Genomic DNA, 18,042 nt, shown 5'->3' with positions numbered 1-18,042 from the left:
GGGGGTCCTTTCCAAGGACATCTGTCTTGGGGATCGACCTTTCCTTTAGCCGGTGGCTTCGTGCCTTGAGGACAGATGTTGCCTTTGTGGCTCCATCCCTTTTCTTAAGGGGTTATTCTCCTTCTTATGGAGATGTAGTCCCTTTCTTGGGGCTTTTTCTGGATTCAGGAGGTTGGAACAGTGGGTTAACTTATCGGAGAGGGGTATCTCTCTGGGTTGTCACGTTCCATCTGGAGTCTGGCTCCAAGTTGAGACTTTGTTGGGCTTTTTTGCTAGATCCTTTGGGTCTACGGCCTTGTCGTCTGTTTTAGGGAGTCGGGTTGTACCCGTGCTCTGTGGGGATGGCTGTGGCCATTCTTCCGCTTGTTCTTGAGCTGGTTTCGGGGTTTGTCTGTTCCCCTATTTTAGATCCACGGTTGGTCTGGCTGGGTGTGGGTTCTGAAAGACGTAATTCTCAGGATCTAGGTGGGCATAGTTGCTAGCTCCCTAGGCTTACAGGCAGAGGGTCCAGGATTACACCTCCTTCGGGCTCTGGGTGTAACCTCTCCTCGTGGGGCCTCGTTTGGGGTTCTGTGTTCCCCTTTTGGAGACCTGTGTGTAGGTCTGGCGGCTTAGGTTGCCTAGAGCGTGCCCTCTGCTTCTACTTACTAGCAAGTATCCTCTGTGTCGTCCTGATGTTGTCTCTGTGTTCTGACTCAGGGTTTTTCCGTCTGGGTCTGTAACACACTTTTTGTGGTTGGATACTTTTGTATTCTATGTTCGGACGCTGTGTGGACTCTGTCTTCCCAAAAGTAATAAATGCAGCTGTGGACTCTTTCCATTTAAGAAGAAAAACATAAATTATGCTTACCTGATAATTTTCTTTTCTTCTGATGGAAAGAGTCCTCAGCTCCCCATCCATAATTTTCTTGTGGGGCACCCTTATTTATTTTTCTGGCACCTCAGGTAAGCATAATTTATGTTTTTAAACAAGTTACCTCATTCGGAAAAAGATTTGTTGTTCGCTGTATTATTTTACTATGTATGTTTACTTTATTATAATAAAGATCTTTGAAAAAAATAAACAAATTAAATGTAAAAAAAAATAAACTACGTATATGACAAAAACATTTGCCTTAATAGATTTACCTTATTAGCTGAATGCACAATTATTAAAAGAATACTGAACCTAATTTTTTTTTCTTTCATGATTCAGATAGAGCATGCAATTTTAACTTACTTTACAATTTACTCCTATTATCGATTTACTCCTCGTTCTCTTGGTTTCTTTATTTGAAAAAGCAAGAATGTATGTTTACGAGCAAGCCCATCTTTGGTTCAGCACCTGGGTAGTGCATGCTTATTGGTGGCTACATTTAGCCACCAATTAGCAAGCACTACCCAGGTGCTGAACCAAAGATGGGTTGTCACGTAAGCTTACATTCCTGCTTTTTCAAATAAAGATACAGAGATTACAAAGAAAAATTTATATTAGGAGTAAATTAGAAAGTTGCTAAAAATTGCATGCTCTATCTGAATCATGAAAAAAAAATTGGGTTTAGTATCCCTTTAAGTCTATATGGTTATCCTTTTATTAATAATATAAGATATTATTGGTACGGTATAATTCAATCAATTACACCTAGGGCAAGATTGATTGTTACATTTAATTTATTTTAACTGCAATATAGGTATTACGCAATAATTTAATATGCCCACTAAGTACTTTCTTTCATGTAATTGGCAAGAGTCCATGAGCTAGTGACGTATGGGATATACATTCCTACCAGGAGGGGCAAAGTTTCCCAAACCTCAAAATGCCTATAAATACACCCCCCCCCCCCACATCCACAATTCAGTTTTACAAACTTTGCCTCCTATGGAGGTGGTGAAGTAAGTTTGTGCTAGAGTTCCACGTTGATATGAGCTTCTCAGCATGCTGAAGCCCGGTTCCTCTCAGAGTGCAGTGAATGACAGAGGGATGTGAAGGGAGTATTACCTATTGAATGCAATGGTCATCCTAACAGGGATCTATTTCATAGGTTCTCTGTTATCGGTCGTAGAGATTCATCTCCTACCTCCCTTTTCAGATCGATATACTCTTATATACCATTACCTCTACTGATTCTTGTTTCAGTACTGGTTTGGCTGTCTACTTTATGTAGATGAGTGTCTTTTGGTAAGTATGTTTTCTTTTACTCATGACACTCTCAGCTATGGTTTGGCACTTTATATGTAAAGTTCTAAATATATGTTTTATACTTATATTTGCCATGATTCAGGTTAATCAGTTTATTTCCTTCTTACAGACTGTCAGTTTCATTTGGGAAATGCATATGAAAAAATTATTTCTTACCTGAAAATTTTTCAAATTGACTTTCTTTTCTAAATTGTGGGCTGTTAGGCTTGTGGGAGCGCAAATGCTATAATTTATTGCGTCATTTTTTGGCGCAAGACTTTTTTGGCGCGAGAATTAAGTTTGTTGACGTAATGACGTAATTTCCGGCGTCTTAGTTGGCGCCGAGAGTTTTCACGTAGTTGCGTCATCTATGACGCTCGTGTTTGTTGCAGACGTTTTGGCGCCAAAAAATATTTTGTCAGTTGGGCGTCATACTTGGTGCCGGATTTTTGACATTACTTAAGTCATTTCTTTTTGCTTCTGGTTTCCAAAGGCTTATTCTGTTTGTATTTTTTCCCATTCCTGAAACTGTCATATAAGGAAATTGATCATTTTGCTTTATATGTTGTTTTTTCTATTACATATTGCAAGATGTCTCAAGCTGACCCTGTTCAGAATCTACTACTGGAATCCTGCTGCCTGATGTCGGTTCTACCAAAGCTAAGTGCATTTGTTGTAAACTTGTGGTAACTGTTCCTCCGGCTGTAGTTTGTGTTAGTTGTCATGATAAACTTTCAAAAGCAGACAATATTTCCATTAGTAGTAATCCATTACCTGTTGTCGTTCCTTCAACATCTAATGTTCAGGATATTCCTGTTTATGTGAGAGAATTTGTTTCTAATTCTATTCAGAAGGCCCTGTCTGTTATACCACCTTCTAATAAACGTAAAAGGTCTTTTAAAACTTCTCATAAATTCGATGAATTTTTAAATTACCAACAGCATTCTGATTTATCTATCTCTGATGAGGATCTATCTGGTTCAGAAGATTCTGCCTCAGATATTGACACTGACAAAACTTCATATTTATTTAAAATGGAGTATATTCGTTCTTTATTAAAAGAGGTGTTGATTGCTTTAGATATAGAGCAGAATAGTCCTCTTGATATTAAATTTTGAAACAGGTATTGGCGCACCTCCAAACACATAAGACCACAAATTATTTCACATATTTAAACTTTTTTTCCTTTATATTGCAAAAAATATTCTGCTCAGCCAGTCACCACTTACAAGGTGTCCCATAAAAGACTGGTCCTACCTATATGAAATTAGCCAAACTAAGCTAAATAATGCAATATTTAATATACCAAAATAGAATTTCCACCAAGAGTGATTTCCAAAATCATAATGGAGCTTTCATTTGTACTGCTGGTGGCTCCAGCATGGCCACACAGGTTTTGGTATGTGGATCTTGTTCGGATGTCCAGTTGCCAACCTTGGTCACTTCCGTTAAGGCCAGACCTTCTATCCCAAGGTCTATTTTTCCACCAGGATCTCAAATCATTAAATTTGAAGGTATGGAGATTGAACGACTAGTGCTTAGTCAGAGGTTTCACTGCAAATCTGTGTCTAGAAGGATTTATTACCGAGTTTGGAAGATTTACATTTCATGGTGTTCTTCTCATAAATTTTCTTGGCATTCTTTTAGAATTCCTAGAATTTTACAGTTTCTTCAGGATGGTTTGGATAAGGGGTTGTCTGCAAATTCCTTGAAAGGACAAATCTCTGCTCTTTCTGTTCTGTTTCACAGAAAAATTGCTGATCTTCCGGATATTCATTGTTTTGTACAGGCTTTGGTTCGTATCAAGCCTGTCATTAAGCCAATTTCTCCTCCTTGGAGTCTTAATTTGGTTTTGAGGGCTTTACAGGCTCCTCTGTTTGAGCCTATGCATTCTTTGGACATTAAATTACTTTCTTGGAAAGTATTGTTCCTTTTGGCCATCTCTTCTGCTAGAAGAGTTTCTGAATTATCTGCTCTTTCTTGTGAGTCTCTTTTTCTGATTTTTCATCAGGATAAGGCAATTTTGCAGACTTCATTTAAATTTTTACCTAAAGTTGTGAATTCCCACAACATTAGTAGAGAAATTGTTGTCCCTTCGTTGTGTCCTAACCCTAAGAATTCTTTGGAAAGATCTTTACATTCTTTGGATGTGGTAAGAGCTTTGAAATATTATGTTGAAGCTACTAAAGATTTCAGAAAAACTTCTAGTCTATTTGTCATCTTTTCTGGTTCTAGGAAAGGCTTCTGATATTTCTTTGGCGTCTTGGTTAAAGCTTTTGATTCATCATGCTTATTTGGAGTCGGGTAAATCCCCGCCTCAGAGGATTACAGCTCATTCTACTAGGTCAGTTTCTACTTCCTGGGTATTTAAGAATGAAGCTTCTGTTGATCAGATTTGCAAAGCAGCAACTTGGTCTTCTTTGCATACATTTACCAAATTCTACCATTTTGATGTTTTTTCTTCTTCAGAAGCAGTTTTTGGTAGAAAGGTTCTTCAGGCTGCTGTTTCAGTTTGATTCTTCTGCTTATAATTTCAGTTTCTTTTCATTATGAAGATTAAAACTTTTGATTTGGGTTGTGGATTAATTTTTTTCAGCTTAATTGGCTGGCTGTCTTTATTTTTTATCCCTTCCTCTCTAGTGACTCTTGCTTGGAGTTCCACATCTTGGGTATTTGCTATCCCATACATCACTAGCTCATGGACTCTTGCCAATTACATGAAAGAAATCATAATGTATGTAAGAATTTACCTGATAAATCCATTTCTTTCATATTGGCAAGAGTCCATGAGGCCCACCCTTTTTATGGTGGTTATGATTTTTTTGTATAAAGCACAATTATTCCAATTCCTTGTTGATGCTTTTTACTCCTTTCTTTTTCACCCCACTGCTTGGTTATTCGTTAAACTGAGGGTGCGGTCTGGGACTCCCTGAAAGCTCAGGGCTTATGGTCTCGGGAAGAAACGCTTCTCCCGATAAACATTCTGGAACTGAGGGCAATATTCAACGCTCTTCAGGCATGGCCTCAACTAGCTGCGGCCAAGTTCATCAGATTTCAGTCGGACAACATCACGACTGTAGCTTGCGTCAATCATCAGGGGGGAACAAAGAGTTCCCTAGCGATGACGGAAGTAACCAAAATAATCAGGTGGGCGGAGGATCACTCCTGCCATCTCTCAGCAATTCACATCCCAGGAGTAGACAACTGGGAGGCGGAGTTTCTAAGTCGTCAGACTTTTCACCCGGGGGAGTGGGAACTCCATCCGGAGGTATTTGCCCAGCTGACTCAGCTATGGGGCACTTCAGAGTTGGATCTGATGGCGTCCCGTCAGAACACCAAACTTCCTCTCTACGGGTCCAGGTCCCGGGACCCCAAGGTGGTACTGATAGATGCTCTAGCAGCGCCTTGGTCCTTCAATCTGGCTTATGTTTTTCCACGTCATCTGTCCCACCATGGACACTGCCAATGAGGCAGGATCTTCTTATACAGGGTCCGTTCAAGCATCCAAATCTAATTTCTCTACGTCTGACTGCTTGGAGATTGAACGCTTAATTCTATCAAAGCGTGGTTTCTCTGAGTCAGTTATAGATACTCTGATTCAGGCTAGAAAGCCTGTCACCAGGAAAATCTACCATAAGATATGGCGGTAATATCTTTGTTGGTGTGAATCCAAGGGTTTACTCATGGAGTAAGATTAGGATTCCCAGGATATTGTCTTTCCTCCAAGAAGGATTGGAGAAAGGATTGTCAGCTAGTCCCTTAAAAGGACAGATATCTGCTCTGTATATCCTTTTACACAAGTGTCTGGCAGAGGTACCAGATGTTCAAGCGTTTGCTCAGGCTTTAGTCAGAATCAAGCCTGTCTATAAACCTGTGGCTCCGCCATGGAGTCTAAATCTAGTTCTTTCAGTTCTTCAAGGGGTTCTGTTTGAACCTTTACATTCCATAGATATTAAGTTGTTATCTTGGAAAGTTTTGTTTTTGGTAGCTATCTCTTCTGCTCGAAGAGTTTCAGAATTATCTGCCTTACAGTGTGCTTCACCTTACCTGGTGTTCCACGCTGATAAGGTTGTTTTGCGTACCAAACCTGGTTTTCTTCCTAAAGTTGTTTCTAACAAGAATATTAACCAGGAAATAGTTGTTCCTTCTCTGTGTCCTAATCCTTCTTCGAAGAAGGAACGTCTGTTACACAATCTTGATGTAGTTTGTGCTTTAAAGTTCTATTTACAAGCAACTAAGGATTTCAGACAAACATCTTCCTTGTTGGTTATCTATTCTGGTAAGAGGAGAGGTCAGAAAGCGACTGCTACCTCTTTCCTTTTGGCTGAAAAGCATCATCCGTTTGGCGTATGAGACTGATGGCCAGCAGCCTCCTGAAACTATTACTGCTCATTCTACCAGAGCAGTGGCTTCCACATGGGCTTTTTAAAATGAGGCTTCTGTTGAGCAGATTTGTAAGGCAGCGACTTGGTCTTCACTGCATACTTTTGCCAAATTTTACAAATTCGATACTTTTGCTTCTTCGGAGGCTATTTTTGGGAGAAAGGTTTTGCAAGCAGTGGTGCCTTACGTTTAAGGTACCTGTCTTGTTCCCTCCCTTCATCCGTGTCCTAAAGCTTTGGTATTGGTATCCCACAAGTAAAGGATGAATCCGTGGACTGGATACACCTTACAAGAGAAAACAGAATTTATGCTTAGCTGATAAATTACTTTCTCTTGTGGTGTATCCAGTCCACGGCCCGCCCTGGCAATTAAGTCAGGTAAAAATGTTTTGTTTAAACTACAGTCACCACTGCACCCTATGGTTTCTCCTTTTTTTTCCTAACCTTTGGTTGAATGACTGGGGGGTGGAGCTAGAGGGGGAGCTATATAGACAGCTCTGCTGTGTGCTCTCTTTGCCACTTCCTGTAGGGAAGGAGAATATCCCACAAGTAAGGATGAATCCGTGGACTGGATATACCACAAGAGAAAGTAATTTATCAGGTAAGCATAAATTCTGTTTTTTCGTTCTCTTGGTATTTTTTTTGAAAAAAATAGGAATGTAAGCTTAGGAGCCAGACCATTTTTGGTTCAGCACCCACTAGCTGATCACAAACTACCCCTCTACACTATTAACCTCTAAACCACCACAACCCTCATGGCAAAATACCCTCTAACTAACCAAACCCACCACCTAAGTTACCCCCCCCAAAAAAAAATATCCTACCATTACAGAAAAAACTAATAATTTACCAAAACTAAAAAAAACAAACGTTATTCTTCCTATTCTAAAACTAAAGCCCAGGTTCTAACAACCCATTCTACAAGAACCCCCCCCCCCCCCCCACACACACACAAAAGCTATCTAAAAATCCTACAATAAAAATTGCACATTCGCTTGGGCAATGCCATTGCCCCTCAAAAAAACGGAGGTGGTCTTCTATCTTCATCAATCTTCGGATCTTCCGTCCCTGACGTCCTCTTCTTGCGGTCATCTGCCACCCACTGAATTTTGAATGCGAGATACCCCATTTATATAGGGGTACCCTTGCAATCATATTGGCTGATTTTCAAATTCAAATCAACAAATATAAAAAGCTTTCATTTTATTGGCTGATTTGAATTTCAAATTGTGGACTCTCACCACCAAGAAAGAAAGGAATTTATCAGGTAAGAATAAATGTGTTTTTTTTAATTGTACTATGAACTTGAAATTTAGAATCTAAAAAATATGTAATCACAAAGGGTACCACATGGTGTGTCATATGTGAGTATGACAGCTGAACACAAAATGCCAAATAAATATATATGATAGTGTCTATGGATATGCTGAGGATATGGAGCACCTCAGCAAGCTCACTCCAGTCCCAGCCTCAAGCAGGAACTCTCAGCCAGCAATAACTATTAAAAATAATGTAATTTATTAAAATTACAAATAAAAAACAAATGAAAAATGTGCAACCGCAATAGCGTAAAAGCTGTATTACACAGCAGTGACAGCAACAAGTTTCTCTGCGCTAACTCCAAGGATTTGAGGTCCAAGGATTTCAATACCTTCTTGATAATCTATAACGATAAATGATTCATGGCTGTTGCTATTTTAGTACTGAAATGTTCATATACAACCAAATAATTTCTTAATTCTTTTTTTGTAATGCTCTGTTTTTATTTTTACGATTAGCTACCTGTATATAATAAGACTTGGATGTGTGTCATTTTAAACTCATCTAAATGTAACTGGTGTTTCCTTTCCTTCCCTCTATGTGATGGATGACACAGCTCCATGAATGGAGTGTTCAGGTATAAGTATGTCCATATGCTGTAGATCTTTGGCTTTGCTTTATGCATGTTCCTATTTAATAGCTTCAGACTTTAATTTCCTGTATGATTCTACGTTTTTTGCTGCTAGATGCATGTTTATTTAAAAGATAACAATGACTTAAAAATGCAGCCAGGTCTAGATGCCTTGCATAACAAGATTGGTCACTTTTTCTAACTTATGATGGCTGTAATTTGCATTTCTTGTTAGCCAGTATCACCTTATACTATGTAATTGGTCTTCCATTGCCTAGCTGAAGTGCTTGCTTTATTAAATGCTACTGTAGAACATCTTTGATCTTCTGTCCTTTACTAATGTTGTTCCTTTATACACTATGTGAAAATGTACCTGTATGATACCAGCTCCTATTTTTTTTTTTTTACTTATATAGCTGGAGACCTTGGAGGCCAAAGTAAAAGAGAAGGATGCTGATTGTAACTTGCTGCTACAAGGGAGAAATGATTTAGAGCAGCAAATTGCAGAAAGTAATGATGAGCTTGATAAGATGTTAATGAGAATCCAGGAACTGGAACAGGCTGCCCTGAGCAATGCAGAAGCAGCAAAGAAGTGCAGCAAACTGGAGGCAGAGCTACAAAATATGGTTCAAAAAGAGCAGGAACTTCTGCAGGTAAAGCTAAAGCATAGTTTACGTCCCCCTTTAGGTTTTCATCTTCTGCTGAATTCAGACTAAGGTGTACACTTATTAAAATACATCTACATACAAAGTATTTAAATACGGGCACAAATAGCTTTTCAAGATAAATGCTTCCCATCTTTAGTTTTACAGAGAGTTATTCTCACAGCGCTAGAATGACCTATAGCTCCTATCTAAAATGGGCCCCCAATGTCCACGGGAAGAGTACTAATAGAAGATAAGTTAAGAGTGGAGCGCCAACAAGGGCAAGGTCTAGTGTGTGTGTGAGGGATGTGTTCACACTATCTTATATGGGGGCTATATCCCTGTGATTAACTGCAAAGGTTAATAATGGTTATAAAATGATAAGGATAAAATTAATAACACAATTTTAATACAAACACAAATTACATCACTAAACATGGATCCATGGTACATAAAAACATATATATATATATATATTTATAAAAACAATTCTAAAAAACACAACACTTAAAATATAGGTTTGAATACCAGGGGGAATGTGTCCCTCCAAGAGAAAGTTACGATATTGTTAGAACTGATATGGGTATGTAAATCGTAGAGGTGGTTGGACTCAACTACCCTCTATAACATTGGGTTCAGGGCTACCCGAAAATGGTTCAAATCACTGGTAGGTTGGTTCCTACTAGTCTGATCAATGCAATATACAAATTGTACAGAAGCAGAAAAATATATAAAAATATGAGAAAATACAAATAAAAATTCACAATGTGGTGTGTATCATATGTGAAAAAAGGGGGAAAATGGTTATAAAAGAAGGTGATCACAGATTGTACTAGTGTGTACACAAACTAGTGTTGATAAAAAAATGAATCCAAAAAGTGATAACAAAAAAATCTTGAAAAATAAAACTATAAACCTGTGTGAAAAAAATATATATGTGTAAAAAAATAAGTGACAAATCACACAGTGAGTGATGTGTGAGATGGTGAGTGGAAAAGGAGTTTGTGTAAAAAAGTACAAAATACAAATAAATACAATAAGAAAACAAACATTACCCTGGAGCTCAGTGTGCATAGGGACCTCAGGACTTGCTGAAGATTGGTGTGGGCTGGAAATCTTTGCCAGGGTAGAAACTAACTTTGTGCAGCTTTCAGGATATGTAGAAGTGGAACATACAATGAAGATAAATTTGACCTAACAGGATTCTGATGTATTCAAGGAAAAGTAAAGGATTAAAGGTTTTGAGGATTTCCCAGCCTTCTACTTTTATTTCATTTTTTTCACATTGTTATATCCATTTTTCTTTGCCTTGACATCAAGGATTTGAACTGTTTATCTATTGCACAATCTTGAGGATTTGAACTATTTATCGGAACCATTATCTTTTATTTATTTTTGGATACATTTTCTATCAGGATCACCATAATGTCACCACCATCTGATTTTTATGGACACTAATTTGGAACTAATTTGAGTTTCATTTTATGACTTTTGGGGACGTTTTCTAGGAATATATTTTTGTTTTCTTATTGTATTTATTTGTATTTTGTACTTTTTTACACAAACTCCTTTTCCACTCATATAAGATAGTGTGAACACATCCCTCACACACACACTAGACCTTGCCCTTGTTGGCGCTCCACTCTTAACTTATCATCTTTAGTTTTACCTCACAATTGTAGAAAAAAACAAATGTAATACTTTCAGCTAAAATGAGACCTCTTAGCGCTCTCAACCATGGACAGCATGACTTTTTTGCAGGAAGAACAAGACCGGAGAGAGTACACTTATAAACAGTCTGTGGTTAGAGAATACAGATTTCCAGTGCCAGTTGGTACAGTTTTGTAAGTACTACATAAACTGAGGAAAGAAATGTATTACAAAAGTGTAAGTCCAGTTCTGTTAGTTTCTTATGGTTACTCCATGTGAGTACCCTGGTCTGTTCGGAAGCAGAAGACCTATGGGTTTTCAAGTGGGGTATAGCTCTTGGATTAAGTAAAATAATACAACCCCCCCCCCCCCCCCCCCAAAAAAAACCCCCAAAAAAACCCCCCCAAAAAACAAACATTAAAAGCAACTTTAAACCCTGAAGCTAATTCTCCATAAAAAGGTCTCTTCATTTATAGTGTGTGTGTGTGTATGTGTATATATATATATATGTGTGTGTGTGTGTATATATATTTATATATATATATATATATATATATATATATATATATATATATATATATATATATATATATGTATAAAGTTTGAAGTACAGATTCATTATTTATTTTGCCTGCTTTTCCTAAATTTTTAGATCTGAAAGTTGTTAGTTTTTCAATTCCAAACAGAGAAGCTAGAGTTTACTTTGAAAAATGTATAAACTAAACGCTCTTACATGCTGCACAGTGATTTATTTTATCTCTCATTTATTTTTGTCCCTAACTAGACACAACAATGGAGATAAGATAGATAATGTTTAAGAGTCTTTTAAAGTCACTTGACTTCAAAGCAACGCACAAACACACACATATATATTTATTTATAAAAATAGAACTCTTCCAATATATGAAAAATATATACTAGTTTACCTATTGTGCAATTTTGAATTGTATTTCTCTTACAAGGTGTATCCAGTCCACGGATTCATCCTTACTTGTGGGATATTCTCATTCCCTACAGGAAGTGGCAAAGAGAGCACACAGCAGAGCTGTCCATATAGCTCCCCCTCAGGCTCCGCCCCCCCCAGTCATTCTCTCTGCCGCTCTAACAAGTAGCATCTCCACGGGAGGGTAAAGTGAATGTGGTGTTAGATTTGTAGTTTTTATTTCTTCAATCAAAAGTTTGTTATTTTAAAATAGTGCCGGTTTGTACTATTTACTCTGTGGCAGAAAGTGATGAAGATTTCTGCTGAGAGGAAAACGATTTTAGCATGTTGTAACTAAAATCCATTGCTGTTCCCACACAGGACTGTTGAGTACCAGAAAACTTCAGTTGGGGGGGAACAGTTTGCAGGCTTAGCTGCTATAAGGTATGTTCAGTCATTTTTTTCTAGTCAAGACGTAGTAATGCTAGAAGACTGACAAGATCCCCATGTGGGGAAGGTAAGCCATATTCTGACACTTAGTATAGATAGAAGGCTTAATTAAAAGGGCTCAAAACACTGGGGGACACTGTTAACAGGCAATCGATTGTTTTATAACAAAAATCTGATCTTTTTACAAGTTTTTATTACATTTGGAACGTTTTTATGGGGTTTATTCCACATGGCATATATTTAGATACCTATTTAGGCTTGTGAAGGCTCCACAACTCCAGAGTGGAGAGGGAGGGGGCCTAGATTTCGCGCCTCAGTTGCGCAGTTGATATTGCAGGCAGCTTCATGCAGCTTCACGTGGAGGGTCCAAAGATTACTTGAGGACTTCAGAGAGGCTTATTTTCGATCAAAACTAATCCCCAAGGAAGGTAGGGCCACAGCAGATTGCTGTGGCATGGTGCTGTAGTTTGCTAACCGGTTGCCAGCTTTAATTTGCTCCGGTTTGGCCATTAAGGGGTTAATTGACTTGAAATTCACTGTGCAATCATTTCAAAGCATTAGGATCATATGGCGAAAATTTCATAAAGATTGGGTTATTTTTCTGTATTTGAGTGCTGTCTAAGTCTGTTTAACATGTCAGAGCCTACAGATAGACGTTGTTCTATGTGTTTAATAGCCATGGCGGAACCCCATTTACATTTGTGTTTAAAGTGTGCTAAGGTATCTAAGCATTTTAAAGACCATGCAGTGATACTTAAAAACGTTGCACAAGATGATTGTTTAACGGAAGGTAATAAGGATAGTCCACCTTCCTCTCCCCATGTGTCGACACCAGTTACGCCCGCGCAAGCGATGCCTAGTACCTCTAGCGCATTGGCCCCTATTACATTACAACAATTAGCAGCAGTCATGGATAATTCCCTTGCGGCCTTTCTATCCAAACTGCCAGTTTTTCCTAAAAAGCGTGATAGCTCAGTTTTAAGAACAGAGGATGAGCAATCAGAAGCTTTGGATGATTTATCCGTTGTACCCTCACAACACTCTGAAGTGGCAGTGAGGGACGTGCTGTCCGAGGGAGAAATTTCTGACACAGGAAAGGTTTCTCAGTGGGCAGAATCAGATTCCTTAGCGTTTAAGTTTAAGCTGGAACACCTCCGCGTACTGCTTAAGGAGGTTTTGGCTACGCTGGATGATTGCGACCCCATGGTGGTCCCAGAAAAATTGTGTAAAATGGACAAGTTTCTAGAAGTCCCTGTATACACTGATGCGTTTCCGATCCCGAAGAGGGTGGCGGATATTGTAACTAGGGAGTGGGAGAGACCAGGTGTACCTTTTGTTCCCCCCACTATCTTTAAGAAAATGTTCCCCATAACTGACCCCAGGCGGGACGCGTGGCAGATGGTCCCTAAGGTAGAGGGAGCAGTTTCAACACTAGCCAAGCGCACAACTATACCAATAGAAGACAGTTGTGCTTTCAAAGATCCTATGGATAAAAAGTTAGAAGGTTTACTTAAGAAAATATTTGTTCAACAAGGTTTCCTTCTTCAACCGATTGCCTGCATTATTCCTGTGACTACTGCAGCGGCTTTTTGGTTTGAGGCGCTGGAGGAGTCGCTCCAGAGGGAGACTTCATATGACGAAGTCATGGATAGAATTCATGCTCTAAAGCTGGCTAATTCTTTTATCACAGATGCCGCTTTACAATTAGCTAAGTTAGCGGCGAAAAATTCTGGTTTTGCCATTATGGCGAGGAGAGTGCTTTGGCTCAAATCATGGTCGGCTGACGTGTCGTCCAAAACAAAATTGCTAAATATTCCTTTCAAGGGAAAGACCCTTTTCGGCCCCGAGTTGAAAGAAATTATTTCGGATATCACTGGGGGAAAGGGCCATGCCCTCCCGCAAGATAGACCGTTTAAGGCCAAAAACAAGGCTAATTTTCGCTCCTTTCGCAACTTCAGGAGCGACCCTGCTTCAACCTCTACTAACGCAAAGAAGAGGGTAACATTTCACAGCCCAAAGCAACCTGGAAACCCTTGCAGGGCTGGAACAAAGGTAAACAGGCCAAGAAGCCTGCGGCTGCTACTAAGACAGCATGAAGGGGTGGCCCCCGATCCGGGACCGGATCTAGTAGGGGGCAGACTCTCTCTCTCTTTGCTCAGGCTTGGGCAAGAGATGTCCCAGATCCCTGGGCATTAGAAATCGTTGCTCAGGGATATCTTCTAGAATTCAAGGACTCTCCTCCAAGGGGAAGGTTCCACATTTCTCGTTTGTCTTCAGACCAGACAAAGAAACAGGTGTTCTTACGCTGTGTAGAAGATCTACTAAAGATGGGAGTGATATATCCAGTTCCAATTGCAGAACAAGGACTGGGTTTTTACTCAAACCTGTTTGTAGTTCCCAAAAAAGAAGGAACTTTCAGGCCAATCCTGGATCTAAAAATTCTAAACAAATTCCTCAGAGTTCAATCATTCAAAAGGGAAACCATTCTGCCAATTTTGCAGATGATCCAGGAAGGTCAATATATGACTACCGTGGATCTAAAGGATGCGTACCTACATATTCCTATCCACAAAGATCACCATCAGTTCCTAAGGTTCGCTCCCAGAATTTTTACAAAGGTGCTAGGGTCCCTCCTAGCGGTACTAAGACTGCGGGGCATTGCAGTAGCACCTTACCTAGACGACATCTTAATACAGGCGTCGTCTTTTCACAGAGCCAAGGCTCATACGGACATTGTTCTGGCCTATCTAAGGTCTCACGGGTGGAAGGTGAACGTCAAAAAAAGTTCTCTGTCCCCGCTCACAAGGGTTCCCTTCCTGGGAACACTAATAGACTCGGTAGAAATGAAAATATTTCTGACGGAGGTCAGGAAGTTAAAGCTTTTAACTAGTTGCCGAGTTCTTCATTCCATTCCTCGGCCTTCTGTAGCTCAGTGCATGGAGGTAATCGGATTAATGGTCGCGGCAATGGACGTGGTCCCTTTTGCTCGAATTCATCTCAGACCACTGCAACTGTGCATGCTCAAACAGTGGAATGGGGATTATGCACAAGTACAACTGGACCAGAAAACCAGAGATTCTCTTCTGGTGGTTGTCTCAGGATCACCTGTCTCAGGGAATGTGCTTCCGCATACCGGAGTGGATCATTGTCACAACCGATGCCAGTCTGTTAGGCTGGGGTGCGGTCTGGGACTCCCTGAAAGCTCAGGGCCTATGGTCTCGGGAGGAATCAATTCTCCCGATAAACATTTTGGAACTGAGAGCGATATTCAACACGCTCCAGGCATGGCCTCAACTAGCGGCGGCCAAATTCATCAGATTTCAGTCGGACAACATCACGACTGTAGCGTATATCAATCATCAGGGAGGAACAAAGAGCTCCTTAGCGATGAAGGAAGTAACCAAGATCATCAAATGGGAGGAGGATCACTCCTGCCACCTATCTGCAATCCACATCCCAGGAGTAGACAACTGGGAGGCGGATTTTCTAAGTCGTCAGACTTTTCACCCGGGGGAGTGTGAACTCCACCCGGAGGTTTTTGCTCAGCTGACCCAGCTATGGGGCATTCCAGAATTGGATCTGATGGCGTCCCGTCAGAACACCAAACTTCCTCTTTACGGATCCAGGTCCAGGGACCCCAAGGCAGCATTGATAGAAGCTCTAGTAGCGCCTTGGTCCTTCAATCTGGCTTATGTCTTTCCACCGTTTCCCCTTCTCCCTCGGCTGGTAGCCAGAATCAAACAGGAGAAGGCTTCTGTAATTCTGATAGCGCCTGCGTGGCCACGCAGGACTTGGTATGCAGACCTAGTGGACATGTCATCTGTTCCACCTTGGACACTGCCATCGAGGCAGGATCTTCTCATACAGGGTCCATTCAAGCATCCAAATCTAGTTTCTCTGCAACTGACTGCTTGGAGATTGAACGCTTAATTCTATCTAAGCGTGGATTCTCTGAATCGGTTATAGATACTCTGATCCAGGCTAGAAAGCCTGTCACCAGGAAGATTTACCATAAGATATGGCGGAAATATCTTTGTTGGTGTGAATCCAAGGGTTACTCGTGGAGTAAAGTTAGGATTCCCAGGATATTGTCCTTTCTCCAAGATGGATTGGAGAAAGGATTGTCAGCTAGTTCCTTAAAGGGACAGATATCTGCTCTGTCTATCCTGTTACACAAGCGTCTGGCAGAAGAACCAGACGTTCAAGCATTTGCACAGGCTTTAGTCAGAATTAAGCCTGTCTATAAACCTGTGGCTCCTCCATGGAGTCTTAATTTAGTTCTTTCAGTTCTTCAAGGGGTTCCGTTTGAACCTTTACATTCCATAGATATTAAGTTATTATCTTGGAAAGTTTTGTTTTTGGTAGCTATTTCTTCTGCTCTAAGAGTTTCAGAATTGTCTGTGCAGTGTGATTCACCCTATCTGGTGTTCCATGCAGATAAGATTGTTTTGCGTACCAAACCTAGTTTCCTTCCAAAAGTGGTTTCTAATAAGAATATTAACCAGGAAATCATTGTTCCTTCTCTGTGTCCTAATCCAGTTTCTAAGAAGGAACGACTATTACACAATCTTGATGTGGTTCGTGTTTTAAAATTCTATTTAAAAGCAACTAAAGATTTCAGACAAACATCATCCTTGTTTGTTGTCTATTCTGAGGAGAGGTCAGAAAGCGACTGCTACCTCTCTTTCCTTCTGGCTGAAAAGCATCATCCGATTGGCTTATGAGACTGCTGGACAGCAGCCTCCTGAACGAATTACAGCTCATTCCACCAGAGCTGTGGCTTCCACATGGGCTTTCAAGAATGAGGCTTCTGTTGAACAGATTTGTAAGGCAGCGACTTGGTCTTCACTGCATACTTTTGCCAAATTTTACAAATTCGATACTTTTGCTTCTTCGGAGGCTATTTTTGGGGGAGAGGTTTTGCAAGCAGTGGTGCCTTCCGTTTAGGTTACCTGACTTGTTCCCTCCCTTCATCCGTGTCCTAAAGCTTTGGTATTGGTATCCCACAAGTAAGGATGAATCCGTGGACTAGATACACCTTGTAAGAGAAAACAGAATTTATGCTTACCTGATAAATTACTTTCTCTTGCGGTGTATCCAGTCCACGGCCCGCCCTGTCAATTAAGTCAGGTTAAAATTTTTTCATTTAAACTACAGTCACCACTGCACCCTATGGTTTCTCCTTTTTCTCCTAACCGTCGGTCGAATGACTGGGGGGACGGAGCCTGAGGGGGAGCTATATGGACAGCTCTGCTGTGTGCTCTCTTTGCCACTTCCTGTAGGGAATGAGAATATCCCACAAGTAAGGATGAATCCGTGGACTGGATACACCGTAAGAGAAAGTAATTTATCAGGTAAGCATAAATTCTGTTTTTAACAAAACTAGTCATGTTGTAAAATTTTACATGTTGCTAAGTCGTCTAATTTTGTACAGTGTTTTAAAACCACTGTATGATGTATAATTAATTAAAATCTTGATACTTGAGAGAACAAGCCAAATAGATTTAACTTTATACTTTTTTTTTTTTCCTGGGGTTCAATGTTATAAATATATGTCTGTTCAACTGACTAGGAGTAATCCGTTAAGGAGGTCTAAGGGATGAAATATAGGTTGCTATATATTTATAACTTTCCTAGTCCCCAGTAATCAAGTTTAGTGCACAATTATAAATAAACTTTGGTTGCTTTTTTTCAAAATATGCATTTACTGTGTTACTCAATTTGTGTAAATGCAAGAGACCTAGCACCAGCTAACAAATTATTTGGTACTAGGCGATAAACCTGCCCAGAGAGCAGTCTATTTAAAAAAAAAAAAAAAAAAAAAACCCCAAAGCTAAAATAACAAAAAATTGCACCACCCTGCCATTTTTGGAATCCACTTGGATGCAGCTTATGCTGCATCCAGGTAGATTCTTTTGGCTGCACGCGCAGCCAACATTCCTTTG

At 39.9% G+C, this 18,042-nt stretch overlaps 1 protein-coding gene across 2 annotated transcripts in view; it reads left to right on the top strand.

The window, feature by feature from the left end:
• Positions 1–18,042, top strand: part of PCNT (pericentrin) — a 470,255-nt gene that overhangs the window by 200,225 nt on the left and 251,988 nt on the right. For both annotated transcript variants that reach the window (XM_053698889.1, XM_053698888.1), the window contains 2 exons: positions 8,417–8,437; positions 8,848–9,084. In XM_053698889.1, coding sequence (XP_053554864.1) covers positions 8,417–8,437; positions 8,848–9,084 — 258 coding nt within the window. The remainder of the gene's footprint in view (positions 1–8,416; positions 8,438–8,847; positions 9,085–18,042) is intronic.

This window comes from Bombina bombina, chromosome 1 (genome assembly GCF_027579735.1).
Source record: "Bombina bombina isolate aBomBom1 chromosome 1, aBomBom1.pri, whole genome shotgun sequence".
Taxonomy (NCBI): Eukaryota; Metazoa; Chordata; class Amphibia; order Anura; family Bombinatoridae; genus Bombina; species Bombina bombina.
The sequence above is the reverse complement of the archived record's forward strand: the minus strand, read 5'-3'. Positions and strand labels throughout refer to the sequence as shown.